The 20,107-nt window shown below is 38.1% G+C and overlaps 1 protein-coding gene across 4 annotated transcripts in view; it reads left to right on the top strand.

Moving 5' to 3' along the window:
* The window catches only part of TBC1D2 (TBC1 domain family member 2), a 62,919-nt gene that overhangs the window by 33,510 nt on the left and 9,302 nt on the right, over positions 1-20,107 (top strand). For 3 of the 4 annotated variants that reach the window (XM_075204620.1, XM_075204621.1, XM_075204619.1), the window contains exons 6-13: positions 4,730-4,920; positions 6,231-6,611; positions 7,667-7,777; positions 9,958-10,148; positions 13,286-13,756; positions 15,404-15,524; positions 16,764-16,949; positions 19,287-19,408. In XM_075204620.1, the coding sequence (XP_075060721.1) occupies positions 4,730-4,920; positions 6,231-6,611; positions 7,667-7,777; positions 9,958-10,148; positions 13,286-13,756; positions 15,404-15,524; positions 16,764-16,949; positions 19,287-19,408 (1,774 nt within the window). The remainder of the gene's footprint in view (positions 1-4,729; positions 4,921-6,230; positions 6,612-7,666; positions 7,778-9,957; positions 10,149-13,285; positions 13,757-15,403; positions 15,525-16,763; positions 16,950-19,286; positions 19,409-20,107) is intronic. The other variant, XM_075204622.1, reaches the window with a different exon arrangement.

The following is a 20,107-nucleotide window of genomic DNA, read 5'->3' as shown; positions in this document are numbered from 1 at the left end:
AGTGACTAGGCCAGGTAAGCACGGCTGTGATGTCAGTGGAGAAGGGTTAACTATACATTTCTGACCTTCCAACATGACCAATTTTAAACAGTAAAAAATGCTCTGATCACAGATTTTACCACTTCATCATCAGCTATTTATAGAGCGCCACAAATTTTTCCACACTATACAGATAACTCTCTCACATCAGTCCCTGCCTCATTGGAGCTTACAGTCTAAATTCCCCAACATACACACCGAGGGAGACTAAGGTTAATTTAATAGCAGCCAATTAACCTACTAGTTGTTACGAGCCGCGGCGGGGCCCAGCCGCCGCGACTCCCCTGTCTCCGTCCCGGCCGTCGCTATGGCGACCGGGACGGAGACTTCCGGGGGTTTGTCAGACGTTGCCATGGCAACGGTAAGAAGCTCTCTCGTCCAGCGCCGCGTCCCGGCATTACAGAGCAGCCGGGCGTGTGCGCAACAGCGGGGCAAGCCTGAAGGCTAATTAGAACAGCTTGTGGGCAATTAGAGAGCTAGGCTCTCATTGGTCTGCTTCAGTATTTAGGGCAATGAGGCCTGCTGCCTCATTGCCGGTTATAGCGTTCTGTCCTCAGTTCTACTGCCTGCTTGTGCTATCCATTTTGGTTCCTGCTACCTTAGATTTGATCACCCATGTTTGACCCCTGCTTGTTATTGGACCTGTGACCCTTCTCTTCTGACCTTGACCTTTTGCCTGGAAATCGGATTTTGCTTCTCTGCCTGTGAGTTTGACCCTTCGCTTGCCCTTGGATATTGCATCTTTGCCTGTGACCTTTTGACCTAGCATTCTTCTTATACTACAGTCCACCAATCACTCCCCTCCTGGGAACTCCTTTAAGTCAGTATACGTTACTCGACCCTCGGTCGGCCCGCAGCCCAGTCTGTCCCCACCACTAGGGGTTCCAGCGAACACCTGGCCTTCCGAGTAGTTCCCGAGTTTCACTGTACTGACTTGGGAGTTCCTAACACTAGTATGTTTTTGGAGTGTCGGAGGAAACCAGAGCACCCGGAGGAAACCCACAAAATCATAGGGAGGATGTACAAACTCCACACAGCCATGGCCAGGAATCGAACTCATAACCCCAGTGCTGTGAGGCAGAAGTGCTAACCACTGAGCCACCGTGCTACCACTTATTTTTCTGTAATGAGTCATTTTGAAAAGTTATACATTTCAGCAATGGTGAATGATGCTGTTAGTTACAATTTGATTAGCCTTTTGTTGTGTACATTACAATAACATAATGTTTATATTATTTAGTGTAAAAAATGAAAAGGATACCATTTATTTTGCTGTCTCAGGCAGCAGAATAATTAAATCTGCCCATAGATATATGTAGTTATGGACCATGCAAAGATTGTATGCATGTATCAAAGTAAGTCACAGACAAATTACAAAAATAAACTTACAAATTGCAATAAGCGCAAACAATATAAACATGAAGAAACTGTCCTCATCTAACAATGACAGGGAGACATACATACAGTCAAGTCCATAAATATTGGGACATCGACACAATTCTCATATTTTGGGCTCTATACACCACCACAATGGATTTGAAATGTAACAAACAAAAAGTGCTTTAACTGCAGACTTTCAGCTTTAATTTGAGGGAATTTACATACAAATCAGGTGAACAGTGTAGGAATTACAAAGGTTTCTATATGTGCCTCACACTTTTTAAGGGACCAAAAGTAATGGGACAAACTAAACAATCCTACATCAAACTTTCACTTTTTAATACTTTGTTGCAAATCCTTTGCAGTCAATTACAGCCTCAAGTCTGGAACGCATAGACATCACCAGACCAGGGGTTTCATCCCTGGTGATGTTCTGTCAGGCCTCTACTGCAAATGTCTTCAGTTCCTGCTTGTTCTTGGGGCATTTTCCCTTCAGTTTTTTGTTCAACAAGTGAAATGCATTCTCAATCGGATTCAGCTCAGGTGATTGACTTGCCCATTGCATAACATTCCACTTATTAGCCTTAAACTCTTTGGTTGCTTTTGCAGTATGCTTCGGGTCATTGTCCATCTGCACTGTGAAGCGCCGTCCAATGAGTTCTGAAGCATTTGACTGAATATGAGCAGATAATATTGCCCGAAACACTTCAGAATTCATGCTGCTGCTTTTGTAAGCAGTCACATTATCAATAAATACAAGGGAACCAGTTCCATTGGCAGCCATACATGCCCACGCCATGACACTACCACCACCATGCTTCACTGATGAGGTGGTATGTTTTGGATCAAGAGCAGTTCCTTTCCTTCTCCAAATTCTTTTCTTCCCATCACTGTGGTACAGGTTGATCTTTGTCTCATCTGTCCATAGGATGTTGTTCCAGAACTGTAATGGCTTTTTTAGATGTTGTTTGCCAAACTCTAATCTGGTATTCCTGTTTTTGTGGCTCACAAAGGGTTTACATCTTGTGGTGAACTCTCTATATTCACTCTTGTGAAGTCTTCTCTTGATTGTTGACTTTGACACATATACACCTACCTCCTGGAGAGTGTTCTTGATTTGGCCAACTGTTGTGAAGTGGTTTTTCTTCACCAGGGAACAAATTATTCTGTCATCCACCACAGTTGTTTTCCGTGGTCTTCCGGGTCTTTTGGTGTTGCTGAGCTCTCCGGTGCGTTCTTTCTTTTTAAGAATGTTCCAAACAGTTGATTTGGCCACACCTTGGGCTAGATTTACTAAGCTGCGGGTTTGAAAAAGTGGGGATGTTGCCTATAGCAACCATTCAGATTCTAGCTTTCATTTATTTAGTACATTCTACAAAATGACAGCTAGAATATGATTGGTTGCTATAGGCAACATCCCCACTATTTAAAACCCGCAGCTTAGTAAATCTAGCCCCTAATCTTTTTGCTATCTCTCTGATGGGTCTGTTGATTTTTCAGCCTAATGATGGCTTGCTTCACTGATGGTGACAGCTCTTTGGATCTCATATTGAGAGTCAACAGCAACAGATTCCAAATGCAAATGTCACACCTAGAATTAACTCCAGACCTTTTACCTGCTTAATTGATGATGAAATAACGAGGAAATAGCCCACACATGTCCATGAAATAGCTTTTGAGTCGATTGTCCCATTACTTTTGGTCCCTTAAAAAGTTGGAGGCACATATAGAAACCATTGTAATTCCTACACCGTTCACCTGATTTGGATGTAATACCCTCAAATTAAAGCTGAAAGTCTGCAGCCAAAGCACATCTTGTTAGTTTCATTTCAAATCCATTGTGGTGCTGTAGAGAGCCCAAAATATGAGAATTGTGTCAATGTCCCAATATTTATGGACTTGATTGTAAGTGAGACAGAGGAAATCCAGTTTAAAATTTCAGATGTAGTCATTTAGTGTAGTTACACAGAGTTAGCGTTCTTGTATGAGCATTCTTGACTTGGATTCCCATAACCTAGGTTCCATAAATAAAATGAAGACAAAAGCAGAAGTCAGTGAGTGTAAGGAGGGACAGTCAGTAAAGTAGAGTATGCATCCAGGCCCAATGACAGGATGCATACCTGGCCCATTAATTATTAGACAATTGAAGAACTGATTGTATACCATTTGGATACAGATTCGTCCAGCTCTGCATCTGTGGCATACGCACCAGTTTTACAGTAGGCGTACTAACGTCAACATACACATAACCAAATCATAAGCGTAGTAAAACTTTGTAAGAATTTGTTTTCATATGGAAAGATGCATTTGCTAATAGACTTCATATAAACATTTCTGTTTTGGAAATACACACACAAAATCCTCTAATATATGTATTATCACTGAATAAAGGTGAAATAGCAATTATCCAATCAGCAGTCGTTAGCTAGTGCTGGCGATCATCAAGTGTATTTGCCCAAGCTCCTAGACAGGTGCAAATGATACCGCTGTAAAAGACGTATCTGTATCTTCATTCAGACCTGCATTGGTTTGCAATTCCACAAACCCACCCTTACTGTACTTGGCCTATGCTAGGACACCACTGTCCCTACTGTTTAGGAGCAAGCAGACGCAAGTGTGGATGTACGCAACTCGTATAGGTATAGGTACTTAGGGTTTTTTTTGTGGGCATGCACAAAGCAAAAACAAACAATTTCCACCATGTAAACGGGCATACATTCAGCTCTGCATCATGCCCCTTGTCAGGAATTATTCAATTCTTTTTTAATACCTTATTGATATTTTTTATTAAGAACCACTGTCCTAATATTGGAGCTCTAATTCTCATAACTGCATTTATAACATTAGAACCCATGCCATGACTAGTGTAAGCATCTTTCCTGGGGTAAGAGGGGTAACAAGCATGGAAATGTTTAATGTTTTCATATTTACCCTTTTCCCCTTTAACCTCCTACTTTCACAACTTATCCTTTACTAAGTTGTTGGGTAGAGAGATTTGAGAATGTGGGGTGCACATTGCAAATTTAGATCATCTTAACTCACAAGAGTTAGTATTAGTTTTAAATACAATCCTAAACACAATGTGGAATAGCTCTGTCAACAACTAAACGTGATATTGTTACATGTATGCCGAATGCTTACGTGTGTCATGTTAATCTTTTACTTAACTTGAATAACATTAATTGAATGACATTTTAGAGTCTCATAAAAACTCACTGTTGACATATACCAGAGTCCAAGGTACAATGTTTTATCCTAGCATAGTCTAGATATGGTAAAATTATGTTTTCATTTCTGTTTCATTTATCAGTATGTGAAGTAATTGCAAAACCGGTTCCGAAGCTGTCTCCATCACCAAACTTTGCTAGAAAGGCAAGGAAACAAAATGGATGCTCACAGATCATTCACGAAGGTTTTACTTCAGAAACCGTCTCTTTTGAAAAGATGAGTAGCTCCCAACACCAGATTCAAGCACTGGCGGAGGAGTTAAAGTCTCAAAAGGTATATCAATGTAGTTTATATAAATCATGAATCAATCCTGCCTTACAACCAATAATGTAAATGGACCTCATTATATAGTTTTGCCTCTTCTGTCATGTAGCAGTTGGGTATAGAAATGAATCAGATCAGAATTGATTGCATACTTACCAACTTTTTGCACCTCCATACTGGGAGATCCTGGAAGGGGGCGGGTATGGGGAATCGCATCATAAATTACGTCCATTTATAAATCTGCAATCCTCTTGCTGCTCAGAGCTGTGCGTATCTTAAAATACATGCATAGTATGTAAAATGTGTACAGGGGACAGCGTGGGCTCCACCTGAAGTTGCCCAAACCAGCCCTAGTCTATATCAGGCAGGGCTGATGGCATTATAGCAGGGAAACCTGAAGTTTTGGGTCCCCCTTTCATAGTACCAACCTGCACTAGACTGGTCAGCAAATGGCTGAATTCCTTAGGGGGATCCAACCCACAAAAAAAATTCAACCCCCCCATACCCAAGACCAGCTAGATCCATGTTGATAGCACAAGGGCTATTCCCACACCCCTGAGCTGTTGGTGTGAGTTAGTATGTGAAAATAAAGAGTTAAATCAGCATTTTCTATGTGGTGCACTATAGCTCCCAGCATATTTTGGCCAGCTTTAACTGGTTGGGAATGCTGGTGCCTATAGTACTACACCCGCCAGCATACCCATGACTTCCACGGCAATCAGGCACTTGTGAAACCACAAGTGTTGGCATGCCCTGGCATCCACCAGGGAAAAATGTAAATAAACACACACAACAAATTTAAAATAAATTTGATCAAAATAAAAATGCCCACACACAGCCCTCATTGACCCTCTTTATTTCCTCACCTAAGTCAAAAGGCTGGCACAGTTGGCATATTGTTATTGAAACAATTCAGTCTTGGCAAAGTGAAAAATCATAGATGCTGTAGTGCTTTTAGCGGCAGTGCAGTAATATTTATAACTGGGGAATCTCCCATGCTGTGAGGTCACATAGAGAGACACATACAGTTTACTGCGTATCCGCAGCATGGGAAACTGCACTTTGCACTTCTGTTTCGGACTTGTGTTCGACCTTGCATGAGCCCCATAATACCTACGGGACGGTGATTATAAATACTCATGCTTCCATTGAGTAATTGCATGGCTTTATTTCAAGTGACCAATATTTAATATATCAAAGGGAAATAAAATTCATACTGCATCCGATCTGTTCTTTGTTTCATCTTAAGAACTAGTCATTGATGGTTACTAGTGAAATTGTATTATAACACAACAGGGAATCTTAATTTATTGCCACAGGATCTTGTGAAGCTTCTGCACCGTGCCCTTGAGTCTGCTCACCAGGAGAAAAGAGCATGCAGTGATTACCTGAATGCCACAGAGGAGAAAGATCGACTAGAACTCATACGTCACAAGGTTAGGCAAATTGAGGACCTAAGACAGCGTGTGGAAGCTCTCGAGCAGGAGAAGAAGGACCTGGAACAGTGTGTTAGTTTCAAGGATTTTCACATTGCAGAATTTAAAGAACATATACAATTGTTAATGGAAAAAAATAATGCAAAACAAGAAGTTATTTTAAAACAGAATGAGCAGCTTCTCAGTCAAACTGATCCACAGATTGCAAGCAGCATCGCGAATGAGACCTTACAGGGGCTGTATAGGAAGATTGACAGCTTAACGGTGAGGTTACAGCATTTGAAAAAAATGTTCATAAGGAAAATAAAGAATGCAGGGAAACTGTGTGGTGGGGCAGTAAATATAGTAAGAGTCACTTCTGAAAAATAACTGCAGGCTTCCAGCATAACTACTGTTTTATAACATTGTGCACCTATGTTTGTGTGACTGATTTGCAGGACATAGTGTTGATATCTGCAGGTTATTGTTTCCTCTGATGGAGGAGCTGGGCGACTGCGGCTAGATAAACACTTACATGCTAAAATGACATTTTGTTTTGCAGGATGACATTATTTAATTGAGATTCAATTGATGGAGAAGGAGGACTTTGGAGGCGTTACTTGTCTTATTTAGCAGGGGGCCGCAAAGTATTTTCTTTTTCCTGCAAAATGATGCTTTTCTTTATATGTACTTACAGCTGGTGGAAACCAATTTTCAACCTATACTTCAAACATTCAAACTCACAAAAGTGGCATATAATACATATAATTATGATAAATAATTATGTTAACTAAAGACATAAATTAAGCTAAACCATGTAGTATTTTTGAAGAAAAAACTTACTAAAGAGATGGTCCTTAAATTGGAATTAAGTTGGACTTTAAAATTATATTTATACTCTTTCCACAAGATGCAGTTCTAAACAGAAGTACACACCTGTAAAAAAACAAAAAAAACAAAACAAAAAGGTTGCTCAGAGTGATAACACATGGGCATTTTAGTGGACAGTATGGCATATGCTGCTGCATGCTCGTGTATTCTGCAGTTTTCATAAAATCCCTTTCTATGTCTTTCTGTGTCTTGTGTTATATTTTCTTTAATAGTATTTTTTTCATGCTACTTTGCCCTCTGATGAGTGAAATGTATGTAAGTTACGACAATGTAAGCTGCTGCCGTGCCTGAATTCATTAATAGAAGTCTTTTTATTGCAAACTGTGACTGATAGGGTAAAGGGCCAGTGGCATTCTGTAATGCCCAGCAGACAATAATGGCATGGCGCAATATGAAACAGTACCAATTAATGAAGAGGGTTTACCTATTTTCTTGTCTTCTTTCAAAAGGATGACATTAACGCTTACAAAACACAGAACCAGTTTTTAAACTCTGAGATCCATCAAGTAACCCAGTTATGGAGAAACTCAGCTGAAAAGGAGACCGCACTCCTAATAAAGGTAACAGTCATCATTCTCAACTAAAAAACTAAGCCTAGAATATGCGTTGTCTTGTATGGTTGAGTAACAAAAACATATATGTAAAATTGTATATCTGCACTGAAGATAATTTAGATAACCGCTTGACAACGGGGTTTTATATACACACTATAGCTTCCCATTTTTTTAATTACCGGTACTGATATTAATGATGTCCAGTCGGCAACCTGTGAGCCAGATACACATTTGAAAGACTTTGGTATAGCCCTGAGTTTGTCTTAAACTGCCCACATATTATATATAAACCGCTTCAGTGCTAAGGACAAGTGATACTCATCCTACACATACATCCGAACATTATAACCACTGACAAGTGAAGTGAATAACATTGATTATATTGTTACAATGGAACCTGTCAAGGGGTGGGATATATTAGGCAGTAAGTGAACAGCCAGTTCTTGAAGTTGATGTGTTGGAAGCAGGAAAAATAGTTAAGCGTAAGGATCTGAGCGACTTTGACAAGGGCCAAATTGTGATGACTAGATGACTGGGTCAGAGCATCTCCAAAATGGCAGGTCTTGTGGGGTGTTCCTGTTATGCAGTGGTTAATACCTACCAAAAGTGGTCCAAGGAAGGGCAACCGATGACAGGGTCATGGACACCCAAGGCTCACTGATGCAGGGAGCGAAGGCTAGCCCCTTTGGTCCAATCCCACAGAAGAGCTACTGTAGCACAAATTGCTGCAAAAGTTAATGCTGGCTATGATAGAAAGGTGTCAGAGCACACAGTGCATCTTTGCTTTCCGTGTGTGGGGATGCGTAGCCACAGATGGGTCAGAGTGCCATCCTGACCCCTGTACACCGCCGTAAGCGCCTACAATAGGCACGTGAGACCCAGAAATGGACAATGGAGCAATGGAAGAAGGTGGCCTGGTCTGATGAATCATGTTTTCTTTTACATCATGTGGATAGCTGGGTCTGTGTGTGTTGTTTACCTGAGGATGAGATGACACCATGTTGCACTATGGGAAGAAGGCAAGCTGACAGATGCAGTGTGATGCTCTGGGCAATGTTCTGCTAGGAAACATTGGGTCCTGGCATTCATGTGGATGTTACTTTGACACGTACCATCTACCTAAACATTGTTGCAGACCAAGTGCACCCCTTTATGGCAGCTGTATTCCCTGATGGCAGAGGCCTCTTTCAGCACGATAATGCACCCTGCCACACTGCAAAAATTGTCACATTTCTCAAACCATTTCTGAACAAAGAGTTCAAGGTGTTGACTTGGCCTCCAAATTCCCCAGATCTCAATCCGATCCAGCATCTGTGGGATGTGCTGGAAAAACAAGTCTGAGCCATGGAGGCCCCACCTCGCAACTTACAGGACTTCAAGGATCTGCTGCCAACGTCTTGCTGCCAGATACCACAGGACACCTTCAGAGGTCTTGTGGAGTCCATGCCTGGAGAGGTCAGAGCTGTTTTGGTCAACATATTGTGTACAAGGGGGACATACACACAATATTAGGCAGGTGGCATTAATGCTGTGGCTGATTGGTGTATACCTTAAAAGTGTAAAGAGTGGAACTCGGAAAGAGTCCCATAGATTGTAAGCTTGCGAGCAGGGCCTTCTCACCTCTTTGTCTGTTTTACCCAGTTTGTTTATTAGTTTATTACGTTTGTCCCCAATTGTAAAGCGCTACGGAATATGTTGGCGCTATATAAATAAATGATGATGATGATGATGAAGAGTTCTTTTAAAAATATTTTTTATATATATTTTTTAAAAAAATTTAAAATGTAGTTTTGTTCTGAAAAGCTAAGTCCGGGCTTTCAGATCCATTGCACATGTGTTTACCAGCTATCCAGCGCAGATTCCTCAGATTGGTCTTGTGAAGTTAACTATTTCCGGTCCAGGCTAGTATTGCAAGATTTTAAACCACTCCTATTGCCATGTATTAGTAAATATACCCCATAAAGAGAAAAGGTCATGTTGAATCATGTTCCTTTATATTTCTGACAAGATGTTCACTGTTTTCTCTGATCTCTACACTGGCTGATACAACGACAGTAATCCCAAAGATTGCTGTAGATTTATTACTGTATTTCTTGTTTTATATAGTTGCCAGAACCGGCTTCTAAATAGAGAGGCTTAAAATAAAATCTGAGTATTTACATTTTTTTATTTACATTTCTTTGCAGTGTTCATACTTGGAAGCTAGGAATTGCCAGATAGAAAGCAAATATTTAATTGTTTTGCGAAAGATGCAAGAAGCATTGCCCTATCTGGATGCCGAGTACTGTGAAGTCATAAAGAGTTTGATAGAAGATGCATTGCAGTCGGATCTGAAAAAAGATCATCACCCATCTGCGGTGCAATTTAGTTCTGTCAGGTAAGTGGCTGTTTAGTGGTTGAACATAAAAAGGGGTTCATTTACAGTTGGACGTACTACTTTTTTGCATTTGATATGCATTTCAATACTATACAAGGGCACAAATAAGTTTGTATCTAGATTTTAGCATATCTTTGAATTACATCTCTTTAAGCCTTGAGAGGTGGGATGGAGTGAGCAGGGGTGGGCAGGCATAGGTTGAGAACAGTAAGGGCATTTTCACATAATTTCAATATAACAAGATGTGCATTTTAGGCGTACTGGAGTGTTGGAACAATGCAATAATGATGCTGACTAACTGCTTCAGATTTGCTGATTGCGTATTGACCCCTCCAGCCTATAATTCTTATATTATTAGCATTGCAGCTACATTATATCAAGTCACGGTAGTCTACTTGCATTACTTAATTGATATTTCCATTTCCACCACTGCAGGAAAGTAGATTCACGTTTGATTTATAAAGGGGAACACCACATATGTGGAGGTTTTTGTATTTAACTACATCTAATATGAAAAATAAAACTGTCACATTTATTTATTTATTTTCAAGACAATATTGTTTCTTGTGTATATGACAATTCATTACATTATTATATTGTCTACAAATAGGGTACTGTCGCTTTAGCATTCACAACTAACACTGTCAAGCCCCATATCTACGTTACAATGGGGTGTAAGTTTACATATTTGTACACCTGACCTATGTCTGATGCAAATACTACTGTTTTTTAAGCTAAGTGCATTTTGAGATGTGTTTAATTCAACATATAAGCAAGTATGCTTTATTTGCATGTTTTGTTCCTACTGGTGCTTTGCTCAAATATGTCCAACTCTCAAAGAGCCCCTCTTTTTACACATTTGTAATCACACTATAAGTTATGGGTTATTTATTCATTATTATTCATTATTTTATTCACTGGCATATACTGTAACTGGTTGATTAGATGTACCCAATTTAGAATTAATCACTATCACATTATGATTCCATGCACAAAATAGTATTATTGGCTATGTGATTCATGTAAAGATGTTGGATCCTGCTTAAGAGTTTGTGCAGCAAATGCTGCTGGCAGCATGCACAGTTTATCTGTGTTGTATGACAAGAACTCAGTGCTTACACTGCTTGCTATGTGCTACAGAGCAGACCGATCAGCACTATGCTAATTACACTAAAATGCGTGGAGCGTAGAAAATGACTGTGTGACACTAGCGAAATGTGGAGTGGTATTACAAGATTCATTCTCCTCTTTTACAGAGAGTTTAAGTCACATCCCACTTCTTTAATTATAATCATTTTGCACAAAAAAAATTAAAGCATGCACAATCGTATGTATTACCTACTGTATATAATTTGATCCTCTTAATTTGTAATTACACCAAATTTGTTTTTATAGCAGGTCACAACTTCTTAATATTTTTTTGAGTATTTATCAGCCAGAGAATATGTACTGGGCTGATACCATTTAATTTACCTTTGCACCAATAGAATAACTATAGATAGAGGACTTGATTCATTAATGAACGTAAATGCCAATACTAGCTATATTTTGCATTAAATCGCTCTGTGCATGCCCATAAAGGAACTATATGCCAGAGAACGCAAATGTATGCAATTTGTCTTCATGTGCAAAGGCCACTTATGACTGCCTACTATTTCATGAGCGGAATAGGGAGGCTAATGGATGTGTGCACATAATCAATTTACAGTAAGGGTGTGCCAAGCTGGAGCGCATGCAGCATCGTCCAATTCAACCTTTGGGCATCTGTAAGGTAGATGTTCTTCTGTCATATCACTTGCACCCACTACAGGTCAGGTGTAAGTGCAGAGTGATAGTGATGATTGTGATTGCAGCAGTGAATGACACATACCTCCCAAATTTTACACCCACTGAACAAAGCTGGGATGGCAGGACAGAGCTCTCAAATTGGGACAATCCTGCCTATATTGGGACAGATGGGAGGGATGCTTTGTGTGTTGGTATCTTCTTACTGCATGTTCCAGCATAAGCCAGATGCGCCAAAGATCTCTTCCACTTTGGTCACTCATGTAAGTGGCCTAACTGGATGGAGAAAAATAGTGCACTTTGGGTCTAATTTAGAGGTAGATCCAAGTGCATTTACATGTCATAATTTTGCATGTCATGTAAAATTGGTCACACTGTGCATTCTCAGAACATACACTAGTATTTTGAGCTGCACCTATCGAACATTAAACTTAGAGAGTGGGTCAGGGGTGTTCATGTTCAAATACAGTACAGGAAGGGTGTGGAGATGCAGATGATCTCCCCCCTCCTTTAATGCATACGTATGTTGGTTAGTGTTACATCTGACTGTGTTTTATAGCCATAGCAACTTCTGTACATTTCTTACATCTGTAATTAAGCGTAATGCAACTCTAAATATAGGTGGATTCCCTTAACTTGTGCACATGCATGTTTGACTGGATCCACATTTGCAAACATATGTACTGCTTTAAATCACCACCTTTGTTTCAAACTTGATAAAACATTCTGCAAAATGTTTCCTGTTTACAAGCACAAAGCATTAACTGATAATAAATAAATATATATATATATATATATATATATATATATATATATATATATATATATATATATATATATATATATAAAATAAAAAAATATTGTCATTCCCCAGGCTGTCCAGACATTCCCTTCATCATTAAATTGTATTGTAGTGAGTTCTCACAGCCTACCTCCCTAGTGGTCCCAATGTTGGAGGGACATCCCGATACACGGACTGCAAAGGGATGGGGCTTAACAGGAGAGTGGGCATGGATTTACAGAAATGTTTGCACTTGTAGACCGAGTTTGGGCAGAGCAGGGTGGGGCTTATTTTGTCCTGCTTTTGGTATCCTAAATGTTGGTGAGTATGTCACAGTAACTAGGAGTAGCCCTATGTTAATCATGTCTGTGTGTATGACACAATCACTCAGCTTCAGCAATCATTTTCTTTTCTTTTTTTCATGGTTTTCTGAACTGTTGAGTTTCAGGATCAAAGGTGCCATGTTTCCTTTTTGCAGCGAACATTTTATTTTGAATGTGAAAGTTTAATATACTGTAGATTTCTGTTTCTCTCTCTGAAAATAATGCTAAACTGTTCTGTGTATTTTCAGTGAATATGATGATTATGGGTTCACAATAATCCCTGAGTATGAAGTTGAACACTTGAAACTTTTAGCCAAAATCCAGGCATTAGAAATTAGATCCAACAAGCTCCTTACACATGAGGCTGTGGACAAACCTTTACGAATGAAATGGAACAGTATTGAGGAGTTGACACCCTCGGTGGAGCTGAAAAACCTGGTGAGACTTGGTATCCCAACAGAACACCGCAAGCGTGTGTGGAAATGGCTCACTAGTCAACGGATTGGCATCAGTGCTAACCATTACACTGATCTTCTGAGAAAGTGTGAGATTTCTCAACACCCAGCAACTCAACAGATTGAACTTGATATACATCGCACTTTGACCAATAATAAGCATTTTACCTGCCCCACCTCCGAATTCACTCAGAAGCTCAGGAGGGTGCTTTTTGCTTATTCATGGCATAACCCCACCATTGGGTACTGTCAGGGATTGAACAGGTAAACCAATGGCAAAATGTTTTAAGTAAAGGGAAATCAAATTCAGTAATGGTAATTTTTGAAAGTGCAGCCCATATAGCGGAAATTCAGCTTGTCTATTTTTGTGCAAATGCACCACACAAGAGTTGTATGCTCTGATAGAAAAAGGGGTAGGCTCTCAGGGGTGTTAGCACCTAAATTTGGGCTAGTTCAAATGTGCACATCATTTTATACCCATATGCAAAAATGAAGTTTCCTTTTTATGGACAAGATATTTAATTGAGATTGAAGGGGTTGAGTGGGAATATCTACAAGGACATTCCCTGTTTTGCAGCTGTCTCAAAAGCCCCTCCTATAACAACTTTTTTTCCCAAAAAGTCATGTTGTTTCCTTGTAGGTGACAGAAACTAGACCAAGGCCTACACTTGAACACATTTTGCACCTTCCGGGCATAGTTTACTATAGAAAGTGTATTTTTACGGTGCATTTTTACCAATATAAAATGTTAAATTTTCAAATATAAAACATTAAATGTTTGAAACATGACACACATAATAAAATCTTGATGTTACTCAGCTTTTATTATTTATTGAAGACATCAATGAGGCTTAGCAAAGCAGTATATTAGGAATTTAGAATAACATTAAAATGGGTGACCATAAAGTGATTGAAGTAAGGACCTTGGTGTAATATGTTTACTCATTTCTACCAACTGCATTTACAGTGAGGTCTTGCAAAGTTAAAAAAATGAAAATGGAATGATTTGTTATGTGTGAGGGGGACTATTAGGCATATTTGCACAAATAGAAGTGCATTGCAGGCATGCATATTTTGGGGTTAATAAATTACATTTAAATTACTGGACAACTCGACCCCAAAAATTAAATTTTTATCTATGACACATAAATAAATGCAATGCTCTCTGTGATATGAACTTTCTGCAGCAGGTTAGTTAAAAAATAAAGTATGAGTAAGTGTTTTCTTCCCCTTTTAATTAATGATTATTAGTGCTATTCAAGTAATGATTATTAGTGCTATGCAATTAGTGATTATTAGTGCTATGCAATTAGTGATTTTTAGTGTTATGTAGTTAGTGATTATTAGTGCTATCCATGTGCACATTTTTATCACATAGTCTATAGTTATTGGACAAAAAGCTGAAATGATATAGAAGTCATGTGAATCCACCATTGCTGTTACCTTGAAAATAGCCAAGCAATCATACATGCTGCTGCCCTGAGTGATAAAGATTGAGACACTCCAGTCACCTATGTGGCTGGTATAAACACTTTGTTTAATTTATTGTCAGTAGAAAATTCTAATTGGAAACATTTAGAGCATTTTATAACCTCGCCATGGTTTGTAACAGTGAATTATATTCACTTTGAAATAATCAGGCAATTGCTTACCGGAGCCGTAGTAGCTGAATATAGATAGAACAACTTGAAAGGTTAGAAGCATGAGGGTATTTTTAATTTCAACCTTGCAATTATGCTGTTTAAGTGTTTGCTCATGCGATATCAACTTTTAAAATTAATTTTTAATTTGTTAAAATTAGCAAATAGTAATTTTTCATTTACTCTTTAGAATAATATTGTGTTAACTTAGAGATTCATTGAACACATAGAAAATTAGTCAAATTATAATGTGGTGTTTATTTTGTTGTAGGTTAGCTGCATTGGCACTTTTAGTTCTGGAAGACGAGGAAAGTTCATTCTATTGTTTAGTTGACATTGTTGAGAATATAATGCCAGCCGAATACTACTGCAATAGTTTATCAGGATCGCAGGTAAGATTTATTGTTGGTGAATGAGCATTGGGATAAACCATCTTACACTAGCAAAGGTACGTTTGTTATACAAATATAACAACAATGAATTGTGACTTTTTAAGGGCTAAAATACCTCAGTAATAGTGATTCTGTTAATAGTGCTATTTATTTATTTATTTACCTTATGTCTGTTTACTTGAGTTGGATACACTTTCTCATAAAAATGACAGAATCCAATTAGCACAAAAATTAATTCGCAAATACAGCTGTTCTTGTAATCACACTAAGACAAAATGCATTATAAGGATATTCGACATAACGGCATTGAATCCCTGAACTTTGTGTAAAGACAATAACTATACAATTCCTAATTTACACAACCTAGATGCATTCACCAATATGTGTTGCCTGAATTGAAATAACTCCAATTCATAAACATTAAGCTTAAACAGAACATTCCATTGAAATGTATATTTTTACTAAAATATTTTAAAACACTTAGGCATTAAATGGCAACTTTCCAGAACCTTTATAAAGCATGGTTCTTTAGACTTCTCTCTGATGAACTTAAAGGGTAGTCAGGATGATGTGTCATAGCTAGGTAGAATCCGCTCTATTAAAATTAATGTTCTATCTCAGCTCACCTACTAATTGAACAATTTCCTGAGACTCATTTATTTCAGATAGTAAGGATCCACAAGCACTGTGGTTCCTCTGCACTAACTTAATTAAGACCAATTTAGGCACAATTTGGCTCTCTGGTGGATTCCTGTGAAAGTGATAGCTTTCACCTACAGACCTCTAGACTTTCTTATGTGGATTCTTTCATGCTTAAGACAGGCAAAACTGTCATTATTAACCTTTATTTATATAGTGCCAATATATTGTGCAGCGCTTTACAAAGAATATTTTGAACATATTCCTCTCTTTTACGTTTATTGACAGACTGACAGCTAATTATCTATTACATTTGCCTAATTCTCCATCAACTTACACTCCTGCTTTTCATTGGCCATAATCCCAGTCCTATCCTTTTCCTTTCACTGTGACTAACACCTTTTCTCTTTTCTTTGTTTTCCCCTGTCCTCTGATTTCTGGAAAGAGACTATGTTATATTGCTATATTTATTTATGAAACTGATAAGTAGATATGTCACAATAACATTTACTGAAACCAAAATGTCAATCACTAATATCATCAATGCTGTTAATGTATTATGCAATATAATAATGTCTAGAACCTTCATTATATGTCTAGGTTGATCAACGAGTATTCAAAGATTTCCTGTCAGAAAAACTGCCTCGTTTGACTGCACACTTTCAACAACACAAGATCGACCTGTCCCTTATAACTTTCAACTGGTTCCTTGTGGTGTTTGTTGATAGCCTAGTTAGTGAAATTCTCCTGAGAGTCTGGGATGCCTTCATGTATGAAGGGACAAAGGTAGGAATTGTTTATAAGTTCATCAAGAGTCAATGTTTTCTAAATTTAAATCTGAATACAGCAACTCAAGAAGTATTTAATGTATGCTGCGTATGAGGAAAACAGATGTTGGTGATAGTTTTCGTTTACATTCATCTGTTTATTGAGCATTTTGGGATGTGGGATAAATAAATAAACAATAATAATAATAACAATGTAATGGGCAAGGAAGCTGGATAAGAGTAGTCCTGAGACAGGCTTGACCAAAATATTTTTTCAGATCAGAAAATACAGTTACACACTCACAGTTGCAGTGTTCGATTTACCAAATATTATCAAGTAGCTCCTGAGAAGAAGTTGCTCATAAATCCTGATTTATAATTAAATGGTATTCAGCGCGTGTACAAAAAAACAAGTTGCTGCCTACAAAGAACCGCTCTGTCCATTCTCCACCAGCACCCGCTACACACATTGCTTCTCACTGGCCTAGAGTAATGAGGCAGTGTTAAACGGTACTCCTAATGAGGCTTTATTGCATACTAATTGGCTGATTAGCCCACCAGGGCTTCTCCTTGAGGGAAAGGGTGTGTCTGGAGACATTATTTTTTTTAAACTACTAAGTTCTGAATAGCCTATAATTAATACTAGAAGAGGTAGTCGGTCATCTTTAAAATGCTAGAGATTGCTGAAGCAGTAAATAAGAAAGTATGTAGAAAATACTTACAGGTTCTATCTTGATTAGTAATGAATTTAAATACTTTGTAATTGGCACCAGAAAGCTGCATTACATAACATGTTGCATACAGTTTTTGACAATAAGCCCAAACTAACTATTTAGACATATCACTTAAGAATCATATCACTTAAGGATCATTTTTAATAGGATTCCTCTAGTGGAGTTTTTATTTTAACTACAACTAGAGAGTTAAAAAATATTTGCATGTGACTAGCTAGACATACTATAAGACAGGTGTCACTATCTAGTTATTTTGGCAAGTCTGCTAGGAGAATTCAAAATACCAGAAGGATTGGAAATCATGTAGAAAGCATTTAAATAAAGTAATCTGTTTCCTTTGAATCATTCTGTAAAATTAAACTAATCCTCAGTAATGAGCCAGATAAAATGTGGATGCACCTATTTGTACACCATACAAGTGTACAACCCTAATTTACTTTTTAAATTGACCCAGTGCAGATGCTTTGTGCGATCTTCTATGCTAGCACCATGCATTAAAGTTGTCTTTATTTCATATTTCACTTGTATGTTTTAATTACCTTGATTGTTATCCTTTATCAAAAGATGTGCATGTGTGTGGAGCCATCTTAAACGGCTTGACACTTCCATTGTGCTGAAACCCCACATATAGCATGTTGCCTGAATGAGATGTCAAAACAGATATAGCTGCTGTGCACGGATATTTAACAGATGTACAGGGTCTGATTCATTAAGGAACGTAAATACCAATACTTGCCACATTTTGCTTTAAATGCACTGCGCATGCTCAGAAATGAACTATGCCAGTGAACGCAACAAATTCATCTTCAAATGCAAATTACACTTATTACTGTCTAAGATTTCATGGGCGGAAGAGGGAGCGAAGGGGCATATACCTGTAGTCAATCTACATTAGGGGCATGCCAATCTCGAGTGCATACAGCAATATCCGATTCAAGCTTTGGGCATTGCTAAGGTACGTGTTTTTCAGTCATCACTTGCACCAGCTACAGGTCAGATGTAAGTGCCAAGTGATAGTGAAAATGGTCACGTATGCTGCAAGAACATGTGTTTGCTATTAAGAGCAAGTGTAAAAAATGCATTTTATGTATAGTAGACATTAAAAACATCGTGATAAATGTATTTTTTGAAGAAATATTTTTTTTTATGTTTTGTCATTAATTACTAAATTATTAACAGGTGACAATGATTTTATATTTTTTTTCCATTGTGTTCTTCCAGGACTTTATACTCCAAATATGTATTGTATGTATCCAGCAATGTGTTGTGTCTCTCTCAATACTGCAAGTGTCTTGTATGCAGGATACAGACCAACAATAGATGTTTCTTCAAATCCACTTGTAGTTGAATTTGGACGTGTGTATGCCCAAATTGCGTTTTTTTAAGAACACACGTACAATATGTTCCTTTTGCATGCCTTAATGAATCAGGCCCACAGTGTAAATGTCATACAGGATATAATGGAGACATTGTGCAGACATTTGTGATGATTGTAAACATACAGTATATATGGATGAGTTCCCAATAATAAGATATCTGTTGATTTAATTTAAGGAAACTTAACACTTTTATATAGCAGTAGACCATTATATAGATTTATAAAATCAGTTTTATGTTGACAGGTTATCTTTCGTTATGCACTTGCAATCTTTAAATATAATGAAGAAGAGATTCTAAAACTGAATGACGAAATGGATATCTACCAATACCTTTCATTTTTCACCAAGACTATCTGTGATGGCAGGTAAATCAATATCATAATCAGACATTATTTTTGTGTATTTGCTTTCCAAGATTAGACCCAGAAAAGAATAATTTGAATTAATTGCTTTTGTTTTTTTTTTTTAATCAAATCAGACTTGCTTATGTAGTCAATTTCTTGCTTTTTTTTTTAGGTGTGAATTACTGTTTTGCTTTTCCACACCATGTCAAAAAATAAGTTTAAATACATTGCAATTTCACCTCATTTTTATGTTCAAATAAGGACTGTCCAAAAGAGTTTCAAGAAAAACATATTTGATATATTTATTACTGCAGTATAATCATTACCTTTGGTAATGACATACTTACCCACTCTCCTGGAATCTCCTGGAGACTACTGAATTCCAGGTAGGTCTCCTGGACTCCCGATAGAGCAGGCCATTCTTCTGCATGCTGCAGGATGGGGGCCTTGATACTCCAGTTTGTGGCGATCTTGGCCCCGCTTTGAAATGACGCTGCTGTCATGTTGACGTGGATGCAGGGCCAAAATTATGCAATTTGTGCATCCCTGCAATTCAATAGGCAAGTATGGCTATTGCTGCCACTCTCGAATTTTGGCAGGAAGTGATTCTGCCTCTGTCTCAGACCCTGGATTGTGTATTGTTGATATGTTGTTTTGCTTGTTTGGCACTCAGACAGTTTATTCATTGAGCTTTAGTTCTATTCCTATTACTATACTATC

Source organism: Mixophyes fleayi, chromosome 1 (assembly GCF_038048845.1).
Source record: "Mixophyes fleayi isolate aMixFle1 chromosome 1, aMixFle1.hap1, whole genome shotgun sequence".
Taxonomy (NCBI): Eukaryota; Metazoa; Chordata; class Amphibia; order Anura; family Limnodynastidae; genus Mixophyes; species Mixophyes fleayi.
Note: the sequence above shows the minus strand (reverse complement) of the source record. Positions and strands in the feature narration are given on the sequence as shown.